This window comes from Centruroides sculpturatus, unplaced genomic scaffold (assembly GCF_000671375.1).
Source record: "Centruroides sculpturatus isolate CEXI.00-Female unplaced genomic scaffold, Cexi_2.0 scaffold56, whole genome shotgun sequence".
Lineage (NCBI taxonomy): Eukaryota > Metazoa > Arthropoda > Arachnida > Scorpiones > Buthidae > Centruroides > Centruroides sculpturatus.
In genome coordinates, this window is record NW_019384586.1 from 314,017 (window position 1) to 328,295 (window position 14,279).

The following is a 14,279-nucleotide window of genomic DNA, read 5'->3' on the forward strand; positions in this document are numbered from 1 at the left end:
GAAATTTCTTGTCAATTAGAATTAATCCAACTAAAAGAATAAAATAAATAAATAAATAAAATGAAATTTAACAAGATCATCACCGCAGACTATAATCATTACAGAAAGAAAACCTTGTCTTTTTTTTTACTTATTTATTTATTTTTTTCTAAAGAATCGTATTGTTTACTTCCATTCTCTCACCGTGATTAACCAGAGTGACAACTCTAACAGTGAATTATCATCAACAACATTTTTTTGTAATTTATTTTTGTNAATATATTTTTTTTTCACTTTTACAAAGCAGATTGTTTCGGTGTTCATTCCTAATTTTCACTGTTTTTTAATTACTAAATTATATTTAATTATCGAATACGTCATACAGATAGGCCTATATACAAAAATGAAAATGAGAATTTTGTATATTGATTTAATTAAGTTTTAGTTAATTGTATACTAGTTCTTGAGTGATACAATTAGGAGAATGGTACCTAGTTAAGAAGTTCTGTAACTCTGTAAACTGATTGTACTCAGGTAAATTGAAAGTTTCTTTTCATAAAATTATAGTAAATAGATAGGAAATTATTTATTTAAATACAATATTTAAAGATATTTAAAGATCCCGTACTTAATTAATTACTATTAGTAAAAGCTGGTGGCTACATGGGTAGTAAATTAATAATTATTATTATGTAATAATTAATATTACATTAAATTTTACTTTAATTCTATATTTGATTCTATAAAAATTTTTATTTTTCAATAAATTAGTTTAAAATAAATAAAAAAATTAATATTATATTCATCTCTTAAAGATTCCACTTACGATATTTTTAAATTATTAAACAGGAAATCTTCGTTATTATTTTAAGAAAATGAATTACATGTAGCCAATTAAAATTAAAAATTATAGAAAATAATACATAAAAATGTAGCGACGAGTTGTGTATCTTTCCCGGCTGTTTGGAATTTTATTTAAAAAATAACTTTTATGTTATTAATTATGATAAAGAATTCGTCTGTGGCGCTATCTGTTATTGGATTTTATTATAAAAATCGGATCCCTGGCACATGTTAATGATTATCCATTCATAGAACTTTAAATGGTTGAAATTAAGTTTATACACAATCTACACTTTGTTTCAAATTCATCTAGACCCCTTAAAGCTGTAATGCATCACTAAAAAAGAAGGGTCGCATTAACGTATAGGCATGCTCGGTCATTGCTGGGGCCTCGTCTGTATTATGAAAAGTAAAAATAAATGTAAACATGGAATAAAATCAGTCAAAATGTTTTGAAATTTAACAAGTCTGAAATACAGTAATACCCCGAACTTACGCGATAGGTGGGGCCGAGCGGTAACCGCTTAAGTCGAATTCGCGTAAGTCGGGGTATAATTTCGCATATAAATACATACAAATAATTTTTAATTGGGGCCGGAGACTAAAGAAAACAATAATGTAGAAAAAAGTGTTTAATAAAATCTTAGATAATACATATGTATAACAAATTAGGCCTATATTATTTTACAGTTTTTCACATTTACTCGATTATTACGCCATAAGTTTAACATTGTTTCCATCTCAGCGATAATACTGTGACGTTTACGAATGATGCTTGAATTTAAAGATTGAGAATTTTTTCTTTGCCTTTTATAATTGTTCCGACCGTCGATTCCGGTAGATCAAACTTCTTTGCCAATTCACAAATTTTCATTTTTGTATCGAAGTCTTTAATAATGGGTACGTTCGTAAAGTCAAACGAGTTAAATGCGTTAGGAACGAATCGTTCGAAAAGTCTAACGAAATAGGAATAACGATGACGTCATTCTGGCTTAACTCGTTCGACTTTACGAACATACCCAATGTTCACTTTACATTTCAAAGATAAAATTTTTATTTTTTTGTTTGATGCAGAAGAATTAGTTCTACTTCGTTTGGATGACATAGTAGAGTCTCTCGAGTCTCCGTAGATATAACAAACACAGAAATAAATAACACAAAATAAATTGTAGCTATGTGTGGATTTCGCGCGATACATCCGAACATGTAAGCTGAACAATAGTGTGGGGGGAGTGAGTAATCAAGGGTTGCGTGGCGCTCAAACAAAAGACGAATCGACGAGATTTGAAAATCGCGTAACTCCGGGTTCGCGTAAGTCGGGGTATTACTGTAAAGAAAATACGATTAGAGTTTTACTTTCCCTTGTGAACTTTTACTTTCCTGTTTCTTATATATACATAACAAGGGAAAGTAAAGATCAAATTTGACCATTAGAGTTTTCTGCAAATTCCGCCTTTTGAGACAGCTAAACCCAAAAAAGTAAATTAAAAAATGGTAAAAAGTTCTAATAATTAATAATATAAAAAGTTTTTTTTATTACAAAATCTCATAACAGATAATGCTACACTCAATTTTTTTTTATTATGATTAATAATATAAAAGTTATTTTTGAAATAAAATCTCATAACAGCCAGGAAAGTTACGCAACTCGTAGCAGTTTTAACGCACCAGATGTTAATTATGAGTAAATTATATAAAGATGTACTTCTTTCATAAAATCATTCAAAATTGTTCTCAAAGGACATTCGATATCCGATGAATTGCTGTTTTGCATCTAGCAATTTTATATACGTAAAGGGTTTTTTTATATGTTAAATTTACATTTTGCTTTTGTATTGCTCTTTACGAAAATACTACTTTAGAGACTCAATGAGTCGAAAATTTTTTTATTGCCTGTACTTTATATTATTTCAAGTGTGATACAGTTATAAACATTAAGCACATTTTTATTTTCAGGTTGGAATATTTTACAACACACATTACAATGGATCCTCCCATGAATTTTTTGGGTCTTTCACATTGATAACGACTAGAACACTGTTATGTTACGCAGAATATTCCTCAGGAAGTGAAACTATAGTAGGATGGGGAGACGTTGGTAAGTACATATCCAAATTTTGAAGGATAAGGGTAATGATTATAAAAATCATACCTCTGTTTCTGGTGGATATACTTTCTACTTTTGGAAAATTGTGATAGTCAAGAACTACTACAGTAGTTATTTGATTGTTATTAATATGTATGCTCCCTACAGTATTATTGGGGTGCAATTTGAATAAGTTATAGACCTATAAATTCCCACTGTCACCTGTCTGTCTGTCCTTCTCTAATTTCGAGAATGTGGTTAGATTGATGAGAATCAAGAATGGATTGGAATGTTTTGGGACAGGAACAATATACAAACTTCCGACGTGTACCGAAAGTCACGTAAATTAAATTTAAATATTTCACCTGAATGGACGTAGATGACTGGCACAACTTTGTTTTTTCTTTTTACTTTTACTTTAACAATAGAGCTGTACTGGTCGTCTAGTAATTACTTTCAGGGAAAAGTTTTTGAATTGAAATAACATGGTTTTCGGTTTGTATGGGAAGTTCGTATATAGTTATTCGGGATCCTCTGTCCATAGCCTTTTCATATCTGATTTCGTCTTTCATGTATCTATCTCCGTTCTCGCGATTAATAAAAGACAGGCGGACAAAAGTGGGAATTTACAGGCTTACAATTTTTTAAAATTGCAGCCAAACAACAGAAAGTATTGGAATCGTATCAAAATTCACCTCCAAGATTTTTGGGAAGCTTCACGTTTTGAAATCTCCTGAACACAGAAATGTCAAAAAAAATCCATCGAGTTTCTTAACTTCTCCGGCAACATTTCGTAGCGCCATCTGTTATCATATTTTTCTATTAAAAACTTCTATATATTTTTTACATATTGAAATGGCAAAAGGCTTCATTTTGAGGGGAGGGATGCGTTTTATAAAAATTGTAAATGCTAATAACGAGTAAAATCGTCATTAAGTCCGATCTTATAGGAGATACCCACGACACCTATCATCTACTCACCCTTTCGACCTTTAACCACCAAAATTTAACAGTATAAATCCCCCTAATAAACAAACAACCCTGCAAAATTTCAAAAGTTTTCGACACAGTGGCGTGCCGAGACATTTGATGATAAGGAAGCTGTGTTTCTGTAAGAAGCCGACGTCCAGGGGCAATCAGTCAGTGATGGTCTAGGGCAGGCATGGCCAACATACGGCCCGCGGGCCGGATGTGGCTCGTGTAATGGATTTATGTGGCCCGTCATTAATCTTTCAATATTAGCTACTCAAGTCAGAATAGACCGGTGAAAAATTCTAACGCCTAAAACAAAACAAAAATGTCAACAACTCACTGTCCGGTTAGAGTTAACCCTCATTACAAATCTCTTAAGTACAGCGTAAAACGTTGATAAAGCATGATAATGTGAAAAATGTATCTTTAATCTCTATGTACAATTTAGTCTCTACGGGGTGACACAACAATGAGATCTCGCATCTACCTCAAAATCTTTCTAGGCAGTCTCTGGTTCGGCCGGTGAAAAAAGTTGTCTTTCCAATTTGGCCGGGGGGCAAAAACTGTTGGCCACCCCTGGTCTAGGATCTATTCGTATTCGTTTGTTTGATAAGCCAGTAAAAAACCGTAGACTTCTCTAAATGTATTTTTAATTAATAGATTATCTAACACACTCAATAAATATACAAGTTCAATATAATTACCTCTGTTATTAAATTCAATAGATTCCCTGTAAATGCCAATTCTCGCTTCGATAACATCTACTAATTTACATATAATAGATCTATTAGCCGTAACTATCTCGTTATAATTTTCAATATTTATTTTATATCGTTTACTAATGTTAAATTCTATTCTATTTTGATTTGCAAATTGCTTCAATTTTACGAAAGAATCGATGCGAGATTTAGGATTTTCGTGTCTTTTGCTAGCTTTACTAAAATTATTTAATATCACAATTACATTCTAAATCGCTAGCCATAATATAAAGGCTAAAATTAAAAATAAAATTATAAAAACTTGTTAAAATGAAATGTGTGGTGGATATACAATTATACATATCTGGTACAAAATATTCTTCAATTGTACGAATAGTCTATACTTTTAAAGAAAATTATAATTAAATATAGTTTTGTAAAGAAACGTACGTAAACATAACATAAAATATTTTTTACTTTTTAAATATTAAAACACTCCACTTAGTTAAAATTGCTCCCTACCAGTGGCTCGTGGATGGAATCAGAGACGGTCTTGGTAGGTGTGCAGTGCGTGTATGCGTGCCAAATCCCGAGGGCGCCGATACAGGTTAATTAATGTCAAATGCCTCTTTTGTCGCATCACTAGGACGCGACAGGGTTGTTGTAGATTTTAAACGTTTCTCGCCATACTTGTAAAAATCTAAATTTGTTAAACTTAACACTCATTTGTTTTCTAACTAATCCATTTTAAGACCAGGTGTCCACGGAAATTTCCAAAATTTACAACTTTTAGTCACTTTCATTGAACTGGAAAAATTTCTGTCTTTATTATATCTAATATTACGAAGAAATCAGTTCACACTGTTAAGTTTTTGTTTAAGTAAAATTCCGGCTCTTTCATTAGGGTTTTATTTGTGTCCCCACTTCCCTAAGCGTTTAATTATTTAACTACTTCTTAAGTAGAAATAAGTCGAAACCGGTTACTTTGAACTCGAATATTTGTAGTCTCGGGAAAAAAGTGGAAAGACAAATTTTTGACAACGGATACATAAATCGTAAATTCAAGAAAAATAAATTCTAGAGCTTTTTCTGTACCTCGTGAATCTCTCTCATTCATTAAAAAGTTGTAAATGATGCTGCCAAAGTAACGTTCATTTTTTTTAACATTGTACAAGGATTCTACACGTTTTTTTTTTCTGCATCCCTTATAGATGGAACATACAAAATCGTAATATCACCGGTTTAACATTGAAATCCGTGAGTAATATAAAATCGGAGAGCGGAATAAAAATATCAAATATTTTAATGGATTTTTTTAAACTACTGTCAACTATACAGAACTATCGTAAAAACATACCAGTAAATTCCTATCGGTTGGGTTAAGTTATAAATCTACTCGCGATTCGCGTAATCGGGCGAGGGCGGCCAAATATCTAGCGGGCGGGCGGCTGACAGCCCGGAACCGGTCCCAGATAGAATTGGATGCGTTATATGTGTAGCATCCACCCGAGGTCCTAGGCTTCCACCGGTTTAGCCGGTGGCAATACAGCGCTTTCACTCCGCCACTGATATTCGAATATACAATAGCAATCTTATCTGTTTTTTTCACGTGTAGTAACTTATAGAAATTTGTAATAAGATGCATAATGCGGTTATAATAAAATATTGTGCGATTATTTTCATATAATTAAAATTATTATGTATTTATTTTTTAGAAAAGGAAAGCGGCGCATCCACCGCTTCTAATGACGGCACGCCACTGCAATGGAGAGGGCAAAAACATATCCCTTTCATCGGAATCCGAAACTAATATATTTCTTTATCTTTTCTCCAGTAGATATTGATGCGACGCAGACGTGTTGACTTTAATCTTTATACGTAGCGTGAATAAAACGAAACAAAAGAAATTAGGTTGGAGAAGGCTTTTATGCTTTTTTTTTTAACCATAAGACTTGTAATTAAAACGTCGAACTTTCATACTTATTGTAGAAGCTCTGAACTTCTGACATCGTATACAGATGTATAAACGTAATAAGAGTGAAAACAAATATAAATTTAGATCGGTTTATTACTACGAGGTCGTATTATAGATTAGATCTGTGAAGTGAGTATTCCAATTGCGTTTCCCTCAAAGTAATTAATGCCGATCATTCGCCCATCCTTCGAGAAAAGTTTCAGCAGTTTTATATAATAGCGCCTACAATTGCATTTTTTTCCAAAACTATTTGTGTCATTTGTTCGCTTACACTATAAGAAAAAGTTTTCTCTTACATAAGCGTTTTGCTAGGACTTCAGCTACAGCCATTGAAATGCCAGCGAGTATATTTCTCGCGATAACTTTAAGTGAGCGAACGAAAGAAGAGACTATCATTTCTCTCCTTCCACTTTTTCTTTTCATCATGCCATAGTCTAATCACTGTTTTTGTATGGCAAGAAAAGAAACATAATAGACAGCATATAAAATATAAATTTTCGTCTACAAGTACGTATCTTCTAATATCAGAACTTATTATACTGGCTTTACAGATAATGCTACAGAGTTTCACAGAAAACAATTTTTTATTTTAGTAAATCAAGGATATTGAGGCATTTTAATTAGACAGCATATATTTTAAATTTAGTTAATTTGTAATATTTGCTGTCTATTTTAGTAGTGTGTACTGTATTGCCCTGTACACCATACTTTTCCTGATAACAGTAGAACCAGACCGGTCATCTATCTAACTCACGGTTCTAGAAAAAGTTTTGAATAGAAATAACGCGACTTCTGGTTTAGACCGAAAGTTCATATATAGTTTATGGGGACCTCCTGTTCCAAGGCTTTCAATATCTAATTTCGACTTTTACGTATTTAACATTGTTCTCGAGAATAAAGAAGGATATACGAACAGAAAGAGAGACAGACACCAAACTACAATTGCTATCACTCCTTTACTCGCCCCCCGCGATCTACGACCGGGAATGTGACAATTAAATCTTATAGCACCCTTTCTCTCCTTCTGTTGGCAAGAATAAGTCACACGTTTGTTGACGTTGGTTTACGGCCCGTCTCCCATCGATGGAAGAGGTCTCGGCCTCAGACAAATATAGATAATAAGATCAGATATTATAATGCAATATTCTTTATTTTTTCGTTTAGTAAGCATTAAGTTACATAGAACCAACAGTTCTTCGATACAAATCAATGGCTCCTCTTTACTTTTTGCCGCACTTGTTAGTAGCTTTCTCCCAGACTTTGGCATTCGATGGAAGACCTTCGCACCAACACGCCAGACCGAGAAAATAGCAATAGCCGCTCTTTCCCTTCATTGCTTTGCACGTGTTGTCGCACGATTTGCTGTTGATCACGCACCAAACTTTGCAGCCTTTGTTATCCATCGGGTAACCATCTTTGCTTTCTACCACTACATCTGTAAATACATAAATGTACTATAAATTAGTTTAGCCTATAGGTGAAGCTACATTTCACTGTGTCTATACTTGACAAGAATCAATAACTGAAGAGTGCAAAGAAAAATCTGTCGTAGAGAAATCACTCGGTATACTGAAAATGACATTCATTAATCGTTGAGCAATATCGACGATTAATAAATAACGGCTCATGTCTCATATTTTTCGATTATTGTTCTTTATTTCATATTTATAAATTTAATAAAATTATTCTAAATTATGTATTTAGTAATTTGGGATCTTTGAAAAATAATAGCAAATCGTAAAATAAAGTAGTAAATTCTCTGTATATAATTTTATTTCGCAAATTTCAAAAGAAAATGAAATAAATTGAAAATTAAAATTAAATAACAAAATGTATTCAACTTACCAATTACCATTAAACAACAGATGAACAGAAGGAAACTTTTCATGGTGAAGATAAATCTTACACTCCACTTGAGTCAAGGGACAATGAGATTTGTGAGATTTGTATCTTCTTATAAATTACACGATTATATATATATATAATTTCTCTGCCAATACTTCTCTGTGATTGGCTATTTTATATTAATCCGACATCATCTGTTTCTTTTACTTATTGTACTTTGGCCAATGAGAAACATTCGACGGATTAACTGAACATTGAATACTAAATTTTCGAAAACTGTTTGAATTATTTTATTTATTATTTCGCACCGCAATAAAACCTCTGTCAGATTGTTATATAGTTTCACTTCTATATTCTTCGAAACAATGTAAATAAAATTGTTTGTATCCTTGTCTACTCGGTCAAAGTATCCTATATTTTACCGGAGAAATGTCGGATTAAGAAGACTACCGGATTATTATACGTATGGTGAATTCAATGGTACATAAACGAATTTGAACGTCCGTTCTTTGACTAAATTTAGTGAAAAGTACAGTATTTTGGTGGAAAACTTCCAGGAATGATTTCTACACGTATACAGCACGTAGCCTTTTTCGAACAGTCTGGTATTACAAGCGTAGAAATATTTAACATCGTATCTAATCTGCGGCTCCATACGATGCCACGTTTATTGGGAAAGTATTTAAATTTATCTTTAGTAGAAACTAGAGTTTAAACTAGTAAAAAAGCGTGTCTACGACTTTGAACGTCTTCATACGTTTATATGTTTAATTTTCATTTTCATTTCAAACTTATTAATTCTGTGTAATGTTTTTAATAATTAAGAATTTGAAATATTTTAGAGTTAATTAAAAAAAACAAAAGGGGTATATTTAATTGGATTTTTGTATTGAAACTATCAATTTACAAGCAAATAGATGATGAAAGATTTGGGAATCTTCACATAAAATAAAGTTTTGCAGCTGGACTTTAAATATTTGTTAATGTTATATTAGAAGATATTTATCTGAGCCACAATTATAATTATTTATTATCATTTTATTTATTTTATTACAAAGCTGTAAGCGGTATAAAAGCATAAAATTGATTATTCCGTATAAAATTTATAACTAAAGTCGTTTATATGTTTAGACCAGAGACTATTAAATTTTATTGATAGGTCATTTAATAAATACGGATACGAAAAGACTTTTTTTAGTACTTGATGAGTTTCTCTTTTTATTAATCATCGGCTATATAATTTTCTTTTTATGTGACTTTATTCATCTAAAATAAATACGAAATTTATGCTGAATAATTTGCAAAAATTAAATCAAACGTTCTTTAATATTTAATAAATAAACTTTTATTAAACCCTTCAATCTTAGTAAAACTGCCAGGATAATAATTGCAAAATTAATAAAAGGATTTTCCATGTCCTTTCTCACAGTAAGAAAGGACTTTATTGTGTAGTCTTAAATCGTTTATTAATAAGATATATTATTGAGTTAGCAGCAAGCCAGTGGCACAGTTAATCCGCTAAAATATATGTCGTATTATTTCTCAGTCGTAGTCTTGGGGTAGAGTGTAGGATGAAATAACACGTCCGTTCACTTTGGGGTCCTCACTAGAACTCTGCTTTATTGTTTATTGGTGTTGTTAATCTCATTCCAAAAGGAACGAGATTAACAAAGTAAATTACAGAAAAATATATACAAAATTTACAAAAATTTTAAATATGTTAAATGCCCCCCTCCTGAAAAGGCGACATCAGGGAGCCTCAGGGAGGTTGGACTGGGTGTTACACAATTTATCAGCTTGAACTCTGAAGTTGATTGGATTATAATACGGTAAGTTTTTATCCACATCAGTTAATTTATTTAATAATTGGACAGGTCTGTCTATTTCTACGTTACAAGGAGATACTATCTTTAATATGGTAAAAGGTCCATGTTACTTGGAAGCAAATTTTCCTTGGTCGGGATGGAAAAAGGTTTGTAGCAGTATTTGATCTCTTACTTTGAAGTTTGGAGTTTGGTGTTGACTATTATATTTATTTCTGTTTCTTTCGTGAGCTATTTCAGTTCTTTCGGTGGCAATCTTACGTGCTTCGCTGAGAGAGGGATAATTCAAGTTGTGAGGTGAATCGGGGGATTTCTCCGTACATCAAAAACATTGGAGGGAATCCTTTTATAGTATGGGGTGTTTGATTACATTCTTTATAACGTCACGTAACATTTGAATCCAGGATCGTTTTGGATTTTCTGAATATTTTATTCTTAGTCTAGAGACAAGTGTGGCGTTTAGTCTCTCAACTATCCCGTTGTTCTGAGGTCGCTGAGTACTTGTTAAATGTTGTTTGATTCCATTCCTTTCTAAATATCTTCTGAATCTTCAGGAAGTAAACGAAGATGCTCTATCTGTTAGTAGATATTTTGGGCTGCCTGTTTGTAATATTAATATTTTGCCTACACAATCTATGTAGACGTTTATAGAAGTAGATTTGGATGGGAAACACCAAGCAAACCTAGAAAAGTGATCGATGGTGACATGAAGATAGCCTTTCGTAGATCCGTACCTTTGCATTCCAGAGACAGTATCCATAGATAACATGTCAAATGGAGCTTTTGATGAAGATAAGTCGCCTAACAAGCCAAACTTTTTATGATTATATGTCTTTGCTTTCTGACAAACATCACAATGTTTAACAAACTCTACAACATCTTTGATGACATTTGGCCAATAGTAATGTGGACTGATTCAGTGGCGTGCCGTGACATTTGATGATAGGGAAGCTGTGTTTCTGTAAGAAGCCGACTTCCAGGAGCAATCAGTCGGTGATGGTCAAGGGTCCATTCGTATTCGTTTGTTTGATAAGCCAGTAAAAACCGTAACTTCTCTAAATGTATTTTTAATATCATGATTACATTCCGAATCACTAGCCACGATACAAGGGCTACAATTAAAATAAATTATGAAAACTTACTCGGTGAAATAAAATGTGTGGTGGATATACATACATACCTGGTACAAAATATTTTTCGAATATACTTTTAAAAAAAAATTATAATTAAATATAGCTTTGTAAAGAAACGTACATAAAATTAACATAAAATATTCTTTACTTTTTAAATATACATGTTGTATGTTATGATTGTATGTTGTATGATAAAAAATCCAGCCTGTCTGATACGTTTGTAAGCACATGGTGAAATAGAATGCAGCAAACATGGAAATACCATAAATGAAGGACTGTATATATTTTTTTAGAAATTATTAATGACATTTGTTCAATGATAAAGTTGACATTTTTCCTTTTCTCAAATTCAGATAGATCTAAAGTCTTTAGAACATTTACTACAAAATTTAAAATCACTTCAACATTCTCTGGGTTTTTAATTTCTGACTGTCTTTTCAATTAATTCCAATAAATCAAGATGTTCATTGACAACAACAGAATATGTTATTACTGAAGCAGATTTTTGGTCAGTATTCAATAACATTATTGAATCGAGACTAGTAATAACATTCCAGAAATTGGAAAGATTCAACATTGATAATTTCTGTTGTAAATCACTTAATGATGATAACTTTTTAGCTTCCATGTAATTTTCTCTTTCTTTCAAGCTTTCTGAAGGTTTTCTTCTTCCAACTTTTGTCTCTTTACTTGTGGACTCTCTCTGTAAGTTGTTGATTTGCTCAAGTATTTTGGACAGTTTGGAAAAATAGATGGAACTGCTGTTGGTAGTAAAAAGGGCATCCTTTATTTCTTGAACTCTGTTGATGTCCTTACAATTTCAGATGGATAAAAATGTTGCTCACACACCTGTATTAAAATAAACAAAAAATAGTTAAAACAATATTTTAATTGTGTATTCCTTTAATAATTAGACTACTAAAGCATTATATTATACTAATAAAAAATAAAAGAGAATAGATGTTGAAAGTGTCTATTGTGTGAAGTATACTGTATATGTGAAGTATACTATATCTAAGTATATGTAATGTGAAGTATACTATATATATAATAAATTTGTTTAGAGACAGATTAACAACCCTGTTTATAATAGAGATTAAAGTATAAATAAGTGAAGTTTTCATTTTACTTTCAACATTGAAAAAAACACTATATATATACATCATGAAAACATTGTCATTGATAATATATTTCTATCAATTAAATATTCAAAAATTACTGTTCAAAGCTTTTCTATAACGTATGATTATTTATTAGCAGTGGTTATTTTTATGTTATTTGAGTCACTATCAATTCAGTTTATGTTTAACATTAATTCACTTACCTTTGTTGTTTTGCTGACAATTAAGTTGTCTCTAGAAATGACTCGTTTCCATTTTTCTGCTAATTCAGCTTCCTTTGAAAATGAAAATAAGCTTACTTGTACAGTACTTTCGGTCCGGTCGGATAGTTGCCTTTACAACCAGTTACACAACACCTGTACGGCTTTTTGCACGACTTTATCACGTTTACAAATCCCTAATATTTATAAAAAGCTTCCGTAACACAGTCAACAAATAACAAACCCAAATATTCTAAGAAAATTACCCAATATTTCAATTTAATTACGATTGTAAGCACGAGCACCAAACTTAATAGCATATGACTACTCGTGTAATGGCGGACGATAGTTATCCTATGAGCACTCAGGCCTGATTATCTAAGTGGCGTTGCTAACATCCATACATGTAGAAAAACCGACGTTTAAAGGTCCCCAGTTCAAAAATTTAAATATGTCGGGAGGATCATTTTTTGATCGATCGCCAAATTTTCCCTCTGTTATGTAACAGCCATGAACTAAATGACATTAATAATCAGTACTTTATGTATATATATTTTAAATATACATATTTATTTGTATGTATGTAGTTAAATAATTCTTTACGAAATCAGATTAAATTAATCTTATGCAATGCATACACTTGACATCACGTTGGGGTTTGTTTTTACCAAGTTTCTAAGCGTGAACTCATTTTGAATTCTGAAAATTTGAAGAAGCGTTGTAAACGAATAATCGTCACAGCATATTTCCTCGGAAATAACGAAAAAATTCGACTATTTTCAGACGTTATTTGCGAAAAAAATATGCTTGCTTGAGGACATTTATTTCAAATTAATATTTGTTTGCTTCTCTTTAATGCAAATGAGATAGTACTTTACTTTCGATGATGGCAGAGACAACCTCCGAAATTGAAAACATGTTCATTGCAGAATCAAAAGTAGTAGGGATAAATATGATAACCAGTTGGAGTCTACAATACAGTTTTGTTAAAAGGGCCACAATGGTTAATCTCTCTGTCAGATTTCCTCCTGAAGTTGACGTTCGATTGAGTAACATAATACAGTTGAGATTTGCATTGGGCTTAACTGCTGTAATGTTAGTTAAGATATTGTTTCATGTTTTTCTCGATATGAATCTGTACATGGCAATGAAAACGACCACTAATTTTGAATTCCTTTTTTGTAATGTCGATTGGGCGGTGTTAGTTGAAGGTAATTTCTTGCACATTTTTAGGAAAGAATATTTTTATATTTGTTCATTATTAATTAGATGCTGGATTTCATGAAGAGGTTTGGAAATAATCTAATTGGAATTTCCATTTAATTATGTGCCATTTACGATATTTTAAAGAGTAAAAATATGTTATTGTTTACATTTCCTATTAAAATTTGTTTAATTTCATATATATGAAAATTTCGTCTCAAGTAATTAAATATTGTATTTATATTATAATTATTTTCTCAAGATTTTAATTTTTAATTAATTACACGTAATCCATGCGCTTTCTTTGCTTAAAAGAATTAAGGAAGATTTTCTGTTCAATTATTTTCAAATAGAAAAACGGAACAATGATAACAAAATATTGAAATGAATACAGATAAAAG

The 14,279-nt window shown here is 31.5% G+C and overlaps 1 protein-coding gene across 1 annotated transcript; it reads right to left on the reverse strand.

Moving 5' to 3' along the window:
• Positions 1–7,700: 7,700 nt before the first annotated feature.
• Positions 7,701–8,490, reverse strand: LOC111624634 (beta-toxin Im-2-like). Its single transcript, XM_023367539.1, has 2 exons — positions 8,399–8,490; positions 7,701–7,988 (listed from the first exon to the last, which is right to left on the reverse strand). The coding sequence occupies exons 1-2, from the start codon at positions 8,439–8,441 to the stop codon at positions 7,774–7,776; spliced, it is 258 nt and encodes an 85-aa protein (XP_023223307.1). The 5' UTR covers positions 8,442–8,490; the 3' UTR covers positions 7,701–7,773.
• Positions 8,491–14,279: the final 5,789 nt, after the last annotated feature.

Coding starts and splice junctions, on each gene's coding strand:
- LOC111624634 (XM_023367539.1), bottom strand. CDS start 8,441: ATGAAAAGTTTCCTTCTGTTCATCTGTTGTTTAATGGTAATTG. Junction 7,989..8,398: donor CTGTTGTTTAATGGTAATTG/GTAAGTTGAATA, acceptor ATGTATTTACAG/ATGTAGTGGTAGAAAGCAAA.